The following is a 17500-nucleotide window of genomic DNA, read 5'->3' as shown; positions in this document are numbered from 1 at the left end:
GTGGTGGCGGCGGCGGTGGCCTCCACCCAGATATGGGTGTGCCGTTCCTCCTCTCCCTGAACGGGCAGTCAGATCCTCACGGAAGGATATCCGTGTGCTATCATCACTGTGGTGCGTGTTTTGGCCTTTTGAGTGTGATACAATAGACATCGGTGTGAATGACCCACATCCCCCTAAACGTGTTTGCTTTATTTGATTTCGGGTTCCTTAACACAAATCCCAATAAGAGCCGCGGGGGCTGTGTTGCGTAACGAGCACAGTGCTTGTCGAAGCCCAGAGCGCACACATCGAAGCCGGTTTGATGTTTGCTCTAATTGTTCCTGACGCAAAGGTCGGTCGTGCCGGCTGGTGCGTCTACCTGGGGCGGACTGCGAGCGTCGGAGGAGCGCAGGGACGCTCGGCTGGGAGTCTGTGTGTCACGGACAATGAGCGGCCCAGGGTGTGGCCTGTAACTGTAGAAGTGCAAGTTCAGACAAGGCTCAATCTGTCAGGGAGTTGTGTTTGAGAGTTAACTGTCATGTGAAAATGTCTGGCACTAAGCACTGGAGGCACGGGGCTGTTGTTGCTGTTGTTGTTGTTGTTGTTGTTGTTGTTGTTGTTGTTGTTGTTGTTTTGAACGGCGGGACTCTAACCTGAACCCCAGACACATAACAACAATGACATCAATCAATCAACATGATGACGATGAGCTTTGAGATTTGATTTGATTGTGTGTTCCCTCCCCCTGTAGGCTCCAGCGTTGTCTCTGGCTGCTGCGGAGAAGAACCAGTGTGATTCAGGAGTAGATTGTTGTGCGACTGAAGCTCCCAGGATGACCACCGCTCTGGTGGATTGGCTGGTGGTGAACAAGGACAAGGTGGAGCGAGCGGTGGAGATCGTAGGCCAGGCCTCTGAGGTCCTGGCCTCCACCGTGGGCCAGCTCCACCCCATCCTGGAGGCCGTGTTCATGGCCTCCGCCGAGATCCTCGGCAACCCCGAGGGCAAGGAGGCCCGTTACCTGACGGAGCAGTTTGAGCAGGTCAACCTGAAGCTGGAGCTGCTGCAGGCCGAGCAGGAGCAGATCGGCCGCGAGCTTGAGAGGTCCTCCATGAACAAGCAGAGCTTCGACCGCGAGGCCCAGATGCTCAGCCAGTACGAGAAGTTCCAGGAGTTCATCAACGCCAAGCCCAAGTTCAAAGCCAAGAAGAAGGAGAAGTTCCTCAGCCACTTCGAGAACACCGACGGGGACCTGAACCTGGACGCCCTCTACAACGCCGTCATAGGCGAGGACATCACGGGGGCCCCCATGCTGGAGAACGTGGTCTCCGTCGAGGCCAGAGGCCGGCGGGCGGTGGAGGGATTCTGCGCGAGCCTCAAGAAGCTCTTTGTCGTGGGGATCTTTGCCGTCATGGGCCACGCCGCCCTGAAGGAGGGCAAGATCGACCCGGAGATGGTGAAGAAGTGGCAGGACCGCATGGAGAGGGTGGAGATCCTGATGAAGGCGGCCGTGGACGACTGCACCCAGAACTTTGCCGAGCAGGCCAAAGCCGACACGGAGCACGAGCTCCTGGACAAGACGGGCAGCCTGAGCAGGGACTTCATCAAGCCCATCCTGGCGTCCCTGGTGAAGAAGTACGACTGGGTGAGCTGGTCCGTCCGCGTGCTGCGGGCCGAGGAGTGGTTCCTGTACAGCTGGGTGGTGGGCAAGAAGTTCAGCGGCTGGGCCGGAGGGGAGAACTATTTTGAGGCCACTACCAAGAACAAGTTCATGGTGGAGGTGTCCTTCTGCGTGGAGCCGGCGGCCCTCGACCAGACCCACATCCGGAAGGCCGTCGAGGGCCAGAAGCTGAAGGGGAACATGGTGGACGTGGCCGCCACTCTGAGCGGGAACGTTCCGGACTGTCTGGTGCACGCCATCCACTCTGGGAAGGATGTGGTGGAGGACAACAACTTCAAGCCCGAGTGCTACTACTTTATCAAACACAAAAAAGCCTACGTCTGCATTCACCCCCTGTAGCTTCACACCAGGCCTGCGGGATCGCTCGCTGCCTATTGGTCTATAGAAAAGAAAAGAAAAGCTTCAAATTCAATTATTCATTATTTTTTTGTACAATGGATGCCTTTATTCAAACGTTGATGATGTTAAAATTTGCCTTCTCCGGGATAGGAGATTTATGTCAGTTATTTTTTTGTAGGCCAATCTTTGGGGTGTTAATATGTAGCTTTGAACACATGCAACTCTTTGTCAATATGTCCTTTGCACTAACGAATGAAGGGGGATCAATTTCATCTGCCAAAATCAAGAGATACTATATGACTATCTGTGTTTTATTTTCATTGCAATAAATGTAAAACACTGAATGTGTCGGTGATTATCTTTCTTTTGCTCCTGGGTTCATAAAATGCAAGCCTCAACCAGTAGACGTCTCGAAATGACCCAGTCCTACTTATTTACAATGTAATGACACATTTAGACTAACTTATTAATGTGAACATTCACATAATTGTACACAGAAATAGGCCAACAGACATACAGTTGGCATGTACAGTGCTGTCATTAACATGGCGCATAAAGCAATGGGCGCTTCGGAGTTTTGTTTCCTCTGAATGGGACTATGGGAGTGACTCTGAAACATGACGCTCGTCATGACCAATAGGCGCACACCCACCCTGGTCTGGAACCACCTAGGTCTCCAAACTTCCGCAAACTTTTGAGGTGAGTCTAATCGCCTTAAAACTCGTATAAATCACGGAAATATACGATTACCTTGTGGCTTTAAGTAAATGTAACCTTCTCTCAAAGACGTACAGGAGATCTTATAAGAAAATATCGATGGAAACGATGCGTCTCGGAAAGGAGGGTCATCGGGCCTACTTTTAAATATTGCGTATGCGATTCCCTAGTTGAATAGCGCATACACATTGGCCTATATCTCCAGTATATATTGGCCTATATACGCTTCAAAAGTCAATCAATATCGCTTTGATTGACTTTGGAAGCGTAATGATGGTTAAAAACCTACTCCTTTAGTAATGGGCGTTGGTGGCAAACTGTATGACAAACAGCCCAGAAAAGCGCTACTCATTTCTCCCGGAACGCAACCCACTTCTCCATGGGTGATCGACGCGTGTTAACAGGCGAGGTTAACCCCGACATAACGCCTCCTCTGCAGTGTTAACCTGCGATGTTTGTTCAGCACTCTGTCCAGGGATGACAAAACGATGCAATTAGAGCCCTGGTAAACGAGCAGATCGATAGGTTTTCCATTAAGAGGGTGCATTAAGGGGATCGTTGATGTCTTACGTCTGCTCTGGTCTGTGGTTTTGGCCACAGAGCAGGCGGGTAGATGTACCATAACCTCTCGGGTATGACTGTCAGCGAGTTCTGTTGAGAGAAGCCATCCACTGATGGTACGAGAAAGCTAAGTTGTGTCCGAAGTGTGTATAAAGGATGTCTTGTTCGTATTAGTGTGATTTGATCATCAGCACTTTCCTGTGTAAATGATTGCCCGTGCTGTATGAATACATGCCGTTCCTCCAGCCACACTGAGAATTATGTTGTGAATATGTGTGTTCCTATGTAAGGTGATCTTAGACGCTCCCCCCCACACTCCTGCACTCTTGGTGTAAAAGTACCAGTTCACTGCTTCCCACTGAAACTATGGGGGTGGAGACAGACAGAGGAAGAGGGAATAGATTAAACACAGAGGAGAAGGAAGGGAGAGATGAGAGACAGAGATGAGAAGTGAGATTGCGTCTACCCGCATGCGCGCGCCAGTACCCACCAGAAAATCCCATACTTTTGGTAACAGGATCCTATTCGTTCATTGTAACGTGATGTCTGCCCCTCAGTATTTCACCTTGTTTCCGACAACGGTACTCAACACGTTGGGTCTTTTGCTTGAACAGGCTGAAACGACCAGCCGTCAGTCTGAGCTAGAGTGCTCCTTCATCCTGTTAACGCTGTGGTTTGTGTTTCGTTTCATTTTAGTTTAGTCCTTCCCTAACCTGAGAGGGCTCTTATTCTCTCAGGCCAGACCTGAGTCATGGAGGCCGTTTCACTGCAGTCGTCTTCACAGAGCGAACAGACCTGCAGTGCCTCCTCAGCGGAACGCCGAGGAGGCGGCTGACTGAATGTTTTCCGTTGTCCGGTTGCCGTGGTTACCCCGCTGACTTGCGACGGAAAGCGCTGCCTTTGCCCAGCAAGTTTATCCTCTTCCCCTGTCAATCATGCCCCCCTCCCTCCACACAGGCACACATGCGGGCAAACACACACACACAAACACGTATTATGAATTTATTTATCAATCATGCCCCCTCCTGCATGCACACACACACACACACGCGCGCCCACTCGCTGGCGCACACACACACACACACACACACACACACACACACACATACGTGTTATGAATTTATCGTGTTCAGTGAAGGTGGGGAAAAATGTGTATTAATTATTATTAAGACGGGTGACCCCTGATGTCTGACACTTAGACCAATTTCATTATTACATGACATTATATGACATTTTGCATGATCACAACACAATAAATGACATCATTACATTACAAAGCTTCACCAGATACATTCTGAATTTAGTAATTTAGCAGACTCTTTTCTCCAAATCTTTTTTTTACAACTGAGACGACAATATTTTCAACTTGCAGGTGCACCGACTAAAGTTTCAGGGCTGCACCGTCTAGTTTCTAAACAACAGCTGGAGAGAGCGTTAAGTGTCCATAGGAGTCGGACATACTGGGTAGATATCACATATCAAAGGGCTTGCATAACTCCACAACAACTTCAATCTTTACGACGCATTACGTCACGTTAACACATCAGCCTCGCGTTACGTTTGGTCGCATGGTTTCTAAACATGTGGCCTGCTCCCAGGCCTGTCACCATGGGAACGTGTGTCACCATGGGAACGTGTGTCACCATGGGAACATGTGTCAGCATGGTGTCTGGTTCACCAGTCGGGCTATCCTGGCAATTCGATTTCGATTCATCAGGTTCTGAATCGATTAATCACGATTCGATTCGATCTGCTCTTAAATAATGAAAATGGCTCAACTGTGTTACAAAATACAAATGTACTTTAATTTTTCTCTTCATCTTAAACAACAGATTTTAAGTGCAAACTTGTAAATTTGGCAGTTTCAACTTGAGCTGTAAAACAAAACTGTATCCAGTCTCAAAAGTGCAATTTTGAAATTAGAAAGGAATTGCAAGTGAAAGTGTACTTGAACTACAACATTCCATCACTGCAAAATGCATTAAGGCATTGTTTATTAAAGTGCCAAAATAATAATAACGGTAAAAAGACAAAACCAAAAAAAATCTCATGCCCTATGAATCGATATTGCAGAATTTCAATGAAATGAATCCAAAATCGATGAAATCGATTTTAACCAGCCACCCACTCTCCCACATGCACACACATTCCCAGATACACACGACTCCCCTCTCTCCACTGGACAGGCAACAACATTCCCAGAAAGAAACACACCTATCCCCCTTCTAGACGCACAACAACATTCCCAGATAGAAGGGAGACACAAACATTCCCAGATAGACACCCCTCACCTCTCTCCACTGTAGACAGACAACAACATTCCCAGATAGACACCCCTCACCTCTCTCCACTGTAGACAGACGACAACATTCCCAGATAGACACAAACCTATCTCCCCTCTAGACAAGACACCACATTCCCAGATACACACACTGATCTCTGATCCCTTGTAGACAGACACCAACGTTCCCAGAAACTATTATTTTCCGTAGGGTTTTTGTACCACAGTCTAAAGTTTAGAATGCGGACAACGGGGTTCGAACCAGAAACCCTTCAGGCTGGGATTCATACATCCAGCCCACTTGCAGACGCAGACGCCTCTCTGCATTCGAATGCGTTCTGCCACCCAGACATTAATCACTGGGCTGACATCACCCGGAGTGGCCGGCCGCTAGACGGAGATGCCAGATAAACCGCTAAATTCAAGGTCACAGCACCGGACGTCCCCCAGGGCTGAGGACACGCTTGTCAGACGAAATGTATTGGCTCCCATTTATTTGGAACGTGAGCTCCATAGTGAGCAGTGTTTTTTTTCGGAGCCGGGAAGTAATTTCTCTGATTGAGTTCGGTGCGTAAACAAGAAGGTTATATACAAAACCACTGAACAAAAAAACAATGCAGCTCATTACAAAATCATGAAGGAGCCAAGTCCTTGGTTTTCAGTTTTTGTTTTTCCCGTATTGTGTGTTTGTGTGTGTGTGTGTGTGTGTGTGTGCTTTGTTAATTGATGTTCATGCTGCGTGTGTGCTCCGTCAGTCTCGTCAGTGTTTTTGTTTCATTAGTATATATATTCTGGTGTGGTCTTCTGCTTGTGCTGGCTTTCAGAGTCCCGCTAGGCGCGACGTTAGCTGTTAGTTGCGGCTAGCTGTGTTGTTCGTGGCTTGCTGTGATGTTAGCGGCTAGTTGTGGTGTTGGCTGTGGTGTGGGCTGCTCGGTGCTGGGTCAGTGTTAGCGGATAGCTAGCTGCGGTGTTAGCATAGTGTTAGCCAGTGTTGACTGCCATGCTGTGGGGCCTTGAGGAGGGCCTCTCTGAGAGATAACAGAGCTGTGGGAGGGGTGTGTTGGGGCCAACACCCCTTACCCCCCTTTGTGTTTGCTTTGCTTCAAGGAATTCAAATTCACAACAAACCGATGGACACACAGCATATCTTTGCTGAAACCGAAGGGTTTTTAGTAAAGAGATTCATTACACCTTTCAAACCCAGACACCATTAGGTGCTTTTTCAAAAATGTAAAGATGTTTAAAGGACAGTCCTACTGAAAGTCAATCATTGGTCAAACATTAAAGAGAAATGTAAAATACTGCAAAACAATGTACAATCCTAAATAAAAAGGGTTGAAATAGATAAATGTATTAAGCCCTCAACCTGAAGTAATACTATACTGTGATAATGGATGGTCAACTTTTTTCCTTTGTGAATATCTCAGCTGTATGACGTCATGTTGTGTTATGTTATTGCCCAATAGAAACGAGCATCCTATTCATGTGAAACAACCCCTACTGGTCTTTCCTCCCAGCGCATGGTTGAGTCATTGCTCATGGGGTGTGTCGCAATCCCAACAGCCTTTTGAGTTTTTGTTCCACTTAAACTCAGATGCTGTCGCCTCTCTCCTTTCTTATCAGTGTTTCCCTGGGTGGCGAGCAGCACAAAGAGAGCCCGGTTAACCTGAAAACCCCTTCACTGTAAGTACAACAAGGACTCTGCCGAGTTTGTGAGTGCATAGAATAACTCTGTTAGCTTTGTGTTGTTTTTTAGGACATGTTTCCTCCTTGTTTCCTCAGATCCTTAACTCTGTAGTCAACCCTTTCCACTTCTATCCAGGTTTGTTGTTCATTCTTCATCAATAACATCCCTCTGTTTTTCGTCAGGCTCTTTTCAAACACCGTGAGTTTGAGGGCGCAATGGCGGCCAACCTACAGAAGCTGGTGGCGGACAAGAAGGACATGGTGGAGACGGTGATGGAGGTGTTCGAGCAGGGCGCCGAGGTGGTGGCCAGCATGGCGGGCGACCTCTTCCCTATCTTCTCCCTCGCCGCCCCCTTGGTGAAGCTGGCGCTGGACAACGTGGAGAGCAAGGAGGCCGCCTTCCTGACGGACCAGTTCAAGAAGGTCCGTGAGCGGCTGGAGGTGGTGTCGGAGCAGAACCAGCGCATCAACGACGAGATCAAGAAGAGCGGCGTGGACGCCGCCTACTTCTCGGTGGAGGAGAACATCAGCAACCAGTTCCGGAAGTACATGGACATCCTCAACGCCAAGCCCAAGTTCCGCGAGGTGAAGAAGAAGACCTTCCTGGAGCACTTTGTCAAGTCGGGCGGGGACAAGAACCTCCACACCCTTTACAACGCCGTGACCGGGGAAAACTTCTCCGGGGAGTCGGTGCTCGCCATCACGCTCAACTACAACGAGAAAAGCCGCAGGGTGATGGAGGAATTCTGCGCTAGGCTGAAGAAGCTCTTCTGCATCGGCATCATCGCCCTGATGGGCTTCACCGTCCTGAAGGACTCTGGCGACGAAGAGGAGATCCTCGGCGAGTGGGGCGAGAAGATGAAGGACGTGCAGGGCAAGATGCACGCCGTCATCGAGGACTGCATCGTCAGCTTCCCCAAGCAAGCCGAGACGGACTGTCGTCGATTTGTCAGAGACCACTCTGAGATGACCAACCAGCAGCTGGCTGACGCCATCATAGACCAGCTGAAGAACAAGTTCGACTGGGTGTACTGGTCGGTGCGCATATTCAAGACCCCAACGGGCATGTTTGCCCCCAAGGTCTTCCACTGTCCGACCGGAGAGAGCCGCTTCAAGGTGTCTGCCTCGGACGAAAAGCTGAACATCATGGTGTCCTACAGTGCCTCCCCGGAGCCCGTCGACAAGGTCCGCATCCAGGCACTCATCATGAGCCAGAAGAAAAGCTCAGTGAAGGGCGTGGCGGAGATGCTCTTCGAGACCCTGCCCGGGTCCTCCATGGTCCACACTGTGAAGACCTCCAGGGATCTGGCCTGCACATGGAGCTTCTCTCCGGAGCTCCACTACTGGGACGAGCACGATAAGTTATCTGTGTGCGTCCACTCGGCGTGATGCCCTTAGACCAGAGGGGGTCCGCCGTAGGTCACAGGGCGGCCTTAGTCCGACGAGTTTTGCACACACTTTGACATTGCCGAAGACGATCACTGCTTTATGATACAGGAGTTGTTTTGTGTGTTGGATGTTAACATGTTTCTCTTAGTTTCTGCCTATCTTTCTACGCGTATTATAAAACAAGCACATTATAATTGCCGTGACTCAATAATGTCCATCTCAGCTACAGGCATTTCATACACAGGCTAGATGCTGCCAAATCAAAATGCTTGATCAATAACAATATCCAAGTTTCATTTGGTAGAATTTGTGCTTAGACAAAAAGTCTAATTTCACTACAAATTCTGAAAGACCCAGATGAATATCGTTTGAGTAATGACACAATCTTTCGACAATATTATATCGGTAATTGCCATGTAAGGTTATTTAATTTTGCTTTTAATGTTTCCCTTGAGCAGAAGTGTTTTCAGAATAGTCATTACACTAGACTAGAGGGACTAGAGGAGGCAGTGTTGTTCCACAGGGGAGAGGCCATGCGAGCGATTCATCCACCATCTTTACGCAATCATTCCGATGTTTATCTTGCTCGCCTGATTTGGTGGTGGGTGGAACGAGGTTGGAACGAGGGCACCACTCTGTATGGGGACTTGGCCAGTCTGACGTCTGGGCCATAGTTCCTAGTGTTGAAGTGCCACTATTAAAAGAAACTGAAACTGCAAGCTAGAAACTTATTTTAAGGCCTCTGATCTGTTTTGGCATTCATATCATGCAGTCACTTTGCACTCAGGTCAGTTTAAAGTGTTTAAGGTGGGATATTTTCGTTGGTCATATAATTATAACCCAGGTGGGAAGAAAAATACATATACATATTAACATTTTTGTCTCAAATGTGCTATTAGTTTGTACTGCATTTGTTGTTTTTATACGCTTTTAAGGTTTTATAACCACAAAACCTATTCCCAGTCTGACTAACTTTTTTACTTTTTCTGAATAGTAATATTTGTATTTTCCTAAAGAGAAAGAAAAGCAATATGAATTAAGTATAAGTGTTTCTGAATGATTTATTGTGAAGATGACAGATAATCAATGAGGATGTGTAACCATTTTGCCTTGAACAGAGAAAAGCAAATCAATATATGTTCCAACCGTCCAAATAAAGCCAATGCCATTCTGTAGTCCTTGCTTATAATTTTTGTTTATTATTTTTTCTTATACATTAATAAACTATTAACGCACATTTACAAACATAACTATATACATGTTTTTATTTTTCAACGGCTAATATCAACAGCTTTTCCTTTCCAATATCACTACCATGGTAAACTTCAATTTGTTATGATTTTTATCACTTTTCATATTCACATCCACACAGTGTGGATGTGAATATGTGTGTGTCCATCTAGGCATCGGATCTTCTAATGTCTGGCGCATTTAATACACAACATCGCTTATTATAACGCTCATACACACAACAACGGTACTAAATATGATTCACAAGTTGCTGTTGGTCATAACACGCCCCCACCTCCCAAGAAGTCAGAACTTTTTTGAAAGCCATGCTGTTGGAATTTCAGATGAAAGAGAGGGTTGTCTGTCCCTTTAAGAGACGCTTTCTTCAGCTCACCTTGCGAGGAAGGCTTCAAGTTAGGCGTTTGAGTCAGAACCACCAATGGGTTGAACCAATCAGCGTCCTATGTATTTCCTATAAGGGCCTGCCCCTATCCAAACAGTCTCCAAGAATGACCTCCCAGATGGATCTATTATATAAACCATCCTCAGGTAACAGGTTACTCTTCTGCGTTAACCTCCATAAAATGGCATGGAGTGAGGCAGTTAGCTTTGCATCATGGTTCTTTGGTAACAGGGGTAAACAGAGAGTAGTGCTCAAGCCTGTTGGCCTGGAAACACCAGTGTGTCATTATGTGGTTGGTGCCTCTGTAATTGTCTTCTATTTTGGGTGTTGCGTATCTTTCGTTCTGTTTCACCACAGGAATGAACCAACAAGCAAGTGCAGAGAAAATAGAAACTGTGTGTTCATATTTATTTTAATTCAACTTGTTTCCTGATGAAGTCATTTAGCGGCAAGAAAGAAAATCCAAAAGATTAATATGTATTCATTAATGACTTAAGTGAAAAAATATGTATATTTTTAGGATATATGTCAAGTTCTAAAGTGTGAAACTAAGTTCATGTAGTATGTGATTAAGTTTAAGTTTCACTGTACATCACATGATGCACGTTGTGACATATTGCGACATCTGGATCCTGACAGATGATCGGGGTCAATAACATAATGGTTGTGTCCTTGATATCCCAGCCTCCCATCCAGTTAATAACGTTTGGAGCAGAACAGCCAGAGTGGTAACTATGGCAACAGTAGGTATGATGCATTGAAATGGAGTCAAATCAAATGTACTACTTTTCTGCAGAGCTCGGTCGGAACCAAAGGGACAGTAATCTGCTTTCACGTAGGAAAAGACACAAAATCATATTTCTAAGATAACTGGCCTGTGTGTGTTTTAGTGTGTGCGTGTGTATGTGCATGCCTGCGTATGTGTGTGTGTGTGTGTGTGTGTGTGTGCGCCTGTTATTTCCTTGCCCATAGGCACATGTATCCTCTTGTAGCCTGGTTTTCATCTTGACCATTCTCCTTTCAGAGAAAACACTGCAAGTCCCATTATCCTTTTAAAAATCCACCAAAAATACTGTACTGGTGTCATGGAAATATAAATGTCATCTTGACAAAATCTTAAAACAATCCCTAACAACTTAATGAATTAAATGCAGCCATCTTCGCCTGCCACTTTATTCTCTTTAGTTTCAGTGTCCAGTGGGTGTGTCTATGTAGATGTGAGGCGGTGATTTCCCATGATGCATTGCTTTCCTCCAGTAAGACCATGCTAACGGAGTGCCTGTTTTGTGGTGATAATACCCACACATTACGGACTGTCATCCCATTACTGCCTGACCTTCACTTTATTCCCTTTCTATAATTTTATTCCATCCAGTGCCTGGAAAATGGGTTTAATACGTTTAAAAGGAACCTCTAGATTGTATCTCACAACAACACAGTGAACGCAGTCACCAATCGATCCATCTAGTGGAGGGGTACAGCCTGCAGGACCGGCCAATCCAGCCAATATACTGTTTCAAACTGCACTGACAACATCATCAGTCTACAAAAGAAAACTCAAGAAACAAAGGTATGTCAAGTTTATTAAATATTATTTTTGTATGTGGAGTTTGTGTGTTGGAGAGCTGGTTCAAGCAGCCTCACCTGGCCCGTGTCAGACTGATTGCTCCAGGACTGGGTGAGGCTGTACACACCTGTGGGACATTGGCCTAATCAAGGCGCACACCACTAAACCATCCATCACCCGACACGCTCCAGAGCTACAGAGGGGGCATGGTCACAACACCTCCTCTGGCTGGGACATCTTGACAGCTGGCCAATCAACTGGTTTGTACCACTAAGGCTGTGTGTGGAAGGGTCAAAGTAGTCCCCCAAATAACCTGGGCGGTGCTAGCTGGCACAAGAGGATACCAGGTCGCTAGTCTCACATATCAGGCTTCAGAGAAGCTGAGCGTCTGATGGACGGGGGCTTTCACTTTCTTTCGCCCCATATTTGTTTCGACCAATCATGTCGTTGGAGGCGGGGCTCTTGAGTGTGATTGGTGAACATCTTCCTCGGCCATCTAACATTAGAAAATAAATGTGAAAAAGATGTAACCTAAAAACAACTCTCTCCAATTATCAAACACAGTATTCCTGTATTAAATGTAAATTAAGTTGCTACTTTCTCTCCGCCACCTGTGTCATATCTTGGTGCGAGCGCAATCCAAGCAGAACCCCCCACACACACATACACATACACATACACATACACACACACACACACATACACATACACATACACATACACATACACATACACAAACACACACACACCTTTTCAAATTCCCTTGAAAGCTTCATTGACTCATGCTAATTACTTTTCCCTGGAATATCTCCGTAACGAAAGCGGCTCCAGTACTGGCTTCAGGCCCGGCCTCTGTGCCGTGTCGCTGCAGCGTTCCTGCTGTGACCGCGTAGGACCGCTGGGTCACAGACTACTATTCCCCTAATCATTCAGTAGATTAAGAAACGCTGTTCACTGCTAACTTCGACGCGTCCCCGTGAAAGAAGAAGTGTTAATTCAGAACAAAAAACATTTTCCAGATTTTCCGAAAGAAATCCAACGTGCGTTAGTGTGCGAAGATCAAACAGTGGTTCAGAAGTAATATACATATTTATGTAAATATATCTTTCTCATAGTTGTATAAAGGTGATTTATCATTTTGATTTGTTTAATCATTCTCTCGTGGATCAAGGTATCCTCAGACCTCCTTAACAGCATCTCAGGGTCAAAGGCCCATGGGACCCGATCCACCAGACTTCCAGAACCTTCCATCTTCTAGAACCCTCCTCCTTCTGCCTAGCGACAGACTGAGCGAGGTTCCCTCCCAGCGAGAGCGAGCTCAGGTTGAGGGTGGGGTCGAGGAGGTGGGCGTCGCGAGCAGCACAATGTATCTTTATGGGGAGGACCACCGTTTTGTGGCCGCGTGATGTTTTCCCTGCGTTCCTGAGGCGGTCACCTGACGGTTTCGGACTCAGTGTCAGGGCTGTGTGGACAAATCTTTTCCACGGGAGAGTTAATGTGTCGTGATTAAAAACATGTCTTCGCCAATTCCTGGGTTTGGGTGGTCAGCCTTTTTTTTTTAGTGTCACCTTCATCATGTGGGCAGAGGCGGGGCGAGGAGGAGACACTGGAGCCCTCTATCACGGCTCTGTCTCCGGCCTCGTACCCAGAAGAATCTGATGTTCTCCACCATTTAAGAACTGTTTTTTTGCCCATTTACATTTAAGGCATTTAGCAGATTATTTTACGACATACTGACGTTCAGGAACCCCTCGACACTCAGCTAGGAGGAGCCGGGGGGATCGAACTAGCTACCTTCCGGTGACAAGTCAATAAGGAAGGGTTCGGTGTGTTGTGGCCTCGGCATACAGTCAGTTTGACACCGCTGTCTTAGTATAATATCATTGTTCACATCCTTGTTCATTAGAACAAGGATGTTTAGACAAGCTATCTAAACATCCTTCCATCGATCCACCAACCTATCCACCCTTCTGACCGTTCCTCCCTCATCCGTCTATCCATCCAGCCATCTTCCATCCATCCATCCATCTATACTTCTATCTAACCATCCATCCATCTATACTTCTATCTAACCATCCATCCATAAAGACGTCTATTTAAACATAATGTTGTTATCCATCCATCCCAATAGGGAAATATAAACGTTGATCGTTGCATGGCGTCACATGTCTATCCATAATAACGCGACAGATAATCAGAGATGAGACAGTGAATGAATGATAACATCTAAAACATGGAAATAAGGCACGCTGTTGGAGACGGATGCCTCCTATAGTGGCCCGATGTGTGTGTCCTCCTCCGGTCTACGAACACATGTGTCTGCCGTTACAACAGGGCTGATCACACGAACCTGGGGAATTGGAAAAGGGACGTTTTTAATGTCAACCCAGCCTGGCACTGACTGAGTGAAACAGGTCAGGTGACCCCATCAGGAACACAGGAAACCATCACAGGCCACAGAGGACGTGGTCATCACCATGGCGATACATTAGTGCTCGCCCACCTCCTCGACCCCACCCGTCACGCCTCGTGCCCACTGCCCCCTTGCGTTGACTGATCCCCATTGACTTTGAATGCGGACGGCAATGCATTGTGGATCCGTTTGCTGCGTTGGAGACTTCAGCTCCGTCAAAAAGTTGAAAAAAATTCAACTTTTTCGGCAGCAACGGAAAAGTTGGACATTTTTCAACTTTTTGACGGAGCCTTCGACGCACGGATCCACAATGCATTGCACGTCCGTCCCCATTCAAAGTCAATGGGGTTCAGTCAACGGACGGAGGCAGTGGGCACGAGGCAGCGGGGTTCATCGCTGGGCAGAGGGAGGACGACTAGAGAAGCTGGAAGGTTCTAGAAGGCCGGTGTATCGGGTCACATGACCTGCTAACCCTGAGATGCTGTTATGGGTGTCTGAGGGTACCATGATCCACAAGAGAAATATGAAATACATCAATGTTATAAATTATGTTTCATATCCATACCTTTATCTTATATGTATATATTAATATTTATTTATGTTAAATATGATATACGATAAATCATAAATGGAATATGATGGAAGGCTTTATCGTATTAATTGCGTTAGCGCGAGCTAGCTTTGAACCCATAATGCAATAGCTGGGGACTCAAGCTTCCTTTGATGCCTAAATAGAAACACATGGGCAGAACACACTGGCATTCACGGCCCTAGACTTCAAACAACTCATTTCCCCTGCCCACGCCCGTGCCCCTGCAGTTCAGTTATTTACCCATGATGCACCTGTCCTCAGCTGCCCTGTGTTTACATTCCAGCTGTGCGATTCCCCCTGTTCTCTGGAAGACAGGAAGGCCCCAACATGTCCCTCTGCAACTCTGTCAGGCACTTTGTTCCACGGACACCTGAAGACCGCCCCAAATCATCTTGTTGACTTGACTTTGGTTAACGCTTTCACATTCTCGTGTGTGTGTGTGTGTGTGTGTGTGTGTGTGTGTGTGTGTGTGTGTGTGTGTGTGTGTGTGTGTGTGTGTGTGTGTGTGTGTGTGTGTGTGTGTGTGTGTGTGTGTGTGTGTGTGTGTGTGTGTGTGTGTGTGTGTGTGTGCTTTAAACAGAAATCGAGTCAGACGATGCCAGATGTTGAAAACCTCTTCCTCCATGGTTTCCAGGAGAGCAAAAAAAAAATGAATCATCATCACTCCCTCGACCTCAACCCCAGGATCACAGCAGGAAAGGATGACAGGAAACAGGACGGACACCCCAGTGAGGTTTTGGTCAACTTTTTTGAGGATGTGTGTTCTGAAAGAGATGTTGTTCAAGGGGAAATGATGATATCTACCCTATTTATTATAGAATAATATTTTTGCACTGTAATTTGATGCCTATCATTTGCTATGAAATAGTGTAGTGTCGTCTGAGAAAAGGGAATCATTATTATCAAAAAGGACTAATTAGTCACACAAAGTGAATGTTTCAAAATCCTATATTGAAGACTTATATTTGTTTTCATGAGCACTACATTTAATTGTATTGTTTGTATTGTATTGAGGCTTTTCCACCGTTATGAACCATAGATAGATAGATAGAGAGATAGAGAGATAGAGAGATAGATAGATAGATAGATAGATAGATAGATAGATAGATAGATAGATAGATAGATAGATAGATAGATAGATAGATAGATAGATAGATAGATAGATAGATGGTCTTATGCCGTTGTGAAAAATATATTCAACCTGCGTAAACACGTTCAATTACTGGCGCAGTGGTTGAATACATGTTCAACTTGTTTTACAAATTGTAACTGAAGGCCTACTTCCCTTGTGACAGGTTCTGAGTGATTGGCGCGTGCACAGTTGTATTTCTGTTGCATGTTGCCCAATCCCCGCAGGGGAATTCACTGGGAGTGTGCTGTTTGTTTTAAACATCAGGTGGGTCCAGTTGAGATGACAGTTCGTTCCATGCTTTCAACATAGTTTCGTTTCATTAGAACAAGGAACTTGTTCTGCAAATTGGAATATTGTCAGATAAAAGATTTACCGTCACTGAGTCGGAGTCAAATCAGTAAGCCATCAGCCAAAGAGTTCACTGTACATAAGTTCCTTGGACACAATAAAAGAGAGACAGCCCAAGAGACTGTCTCTAACGATGCTTGCTGCAGTTATACGTCAACCCTGTAAGGTGTGTGTGTGTGTGTGTGTGTGTGTGTGTGTGTGTGTGTGTGTGTGTGTGTGTGTGTGTGTGTGTGTGTGTGTGTGTGTGTGTGTGTGTGTGTGTGTGTGTGTGTGTGTGTGTGTGTGTGTGTGTGTGTGTTTGGGTGTGTGTGTGATAGAAAAAGGGTGTGTGTTTGTGTGTTTGTGCGTGTGTGTTAACATCCATACCCCAGTATGCACTAGGTGGACGAAATTACGTGTTTATTTTCACTTAGTTCTTAACACTAAAACCCTAGCCCCAAATCTTAACTGTAAAACATAAAAGTCCTTGAACGAAGCATAATCTCTGCTGACATCTCTGCTTTTTACAACATGAACAACAGCATATTAACAATATTACACGCACTTACCGTTTAAAATAGTTAAATCTAAAACTTTTTAGTGGTGCTTTTTCAGCTGCTGCTTAGATAGATATTGAATGGCATCAGCACCATCTACTGGAGAGAAGTATTAAGCACTGTCTTCTACAAATAATGTATCTGGTCATTTCGGGACACATGAATAATGTAGTTCTATCGGAACAAATCAAATGCTGAAATCCTTTGTTAATACATAAAAGTATCGATTTTGCAAGGTGCAGAATGTAGATCATGCCCTTATCCTCCTATTCTCCTGCATTTGGTTATTGCGACTACGCTCATCTTATCTCAAAATAGCCGAACGCAGCATCTCTGCCCTGGTCGTTTCCATGGTTACGTAAAAATCCCCATCACACCCGGTGCCTTCGCCCTCAGGACAAATAAAGCATGGTTGTAATTCCAACACTGACCGCGGGGGGGCAGTAGACCACCGCAGCCTGACCGTTTCGTCTCCCAGCGCAGGACCAGTAAATAATACACGCGCGCAGGGTGCACGCTCGCACACACGTGCGCACTGCACCCACAGAGGCACTTTTTGGGGTGCAATAGTTTAACTTACTGTCATGTTCGAACCCCATTGTGAAGTCTATGTCATCACCACGTGTTGAACGCTACGGTGAAGGCTCCA

The 17500-nt window shown here is 46.1% G+C and overlaps 2 protein-coding genes and 1 long non-coding RNA gene across 6 annotated transcripts in view; all 3 read left to right on the top strand.

Annotated features, from left to right (window-relative positions):
* Positions 1-2499, top strand: part of rpz5 (rapunzel 5) — a 3674-nt gene extending 1175 nt beyond the window's left edge. For both annotated transcript variants that reach the window (XM_056592503.1, XM_056592504.1), the window contains exon 2: positions 731-2499. In XM_056592503.1, coding sequence (XP_056448478.1) covers positions 812-1996 — 1185 coding nt within the window. In that variant the 5' untranslated portion in view covers positions 731-811 and the 3' untranslated portion in view covers positions 1997-2499. The remainder of the gene's footprint in view (positions 1-730) is intronic.
* An 84-nt stretch (positions 2500-2583) lies between these two features.
* rpz4 (rapunzel 4) lies at positions 2584-9805 on the top strand. The gene is made up of 3 exons (XM_056592505.1): positions 2584-2695; positions 7179-7238; positions 7425-9805. Exon 3 carries the CDS (start codon positions 7458-7460, stop codon positions 8628-8630), a length of 1173 nt encoding a protein of 390 aa, XP_056448480.1. The 5' UTR covers positions 2584-2695; positions 7179-7238; positions 7425-7457; the 3' UTR covers positions 8631-9805.
* Positions 9806-11294: 1489 nt separating this feature from the next.
* The window catches only part of LOC130384768 (uncharacterized), a 7292-nt gene continuing 1086 nt past the window's right edge, over positions 11295-17500 (top strand). The window contains exons 1-4 of one of the 3 annotated variants that reach the window (XR_008895908.1): positions 11295-11519; positions 11639-11833; positions 15416-15568; positions 16131-16437. This is a non-coding gene — a long non-coding RNA (uncharacterized LOC130384768). The other 2 variants (XR_008895907.1, XR_008895906.1) reach the window with 2 other exon arrangements.

The sequence above is a fragment of the Gadus chalcogrammus genome, chromosome 6 (assembly GCF_026213295.1).
Source record: "Gadus chalcogrammus isolate NIFS_2021 chromosome 6, NIFS_Gcha_1.0, whole genome shotgun sequence".
Lineage (NCBI taxonomy): Eukaryota > Metazoa > Chordata > Actinopteri > Gadiformes > Gadidae > Gadus > Gadus chalcogrammus.
This window is presented reverse-complemented; position numbering and strand designations above follow the sequence as displayed.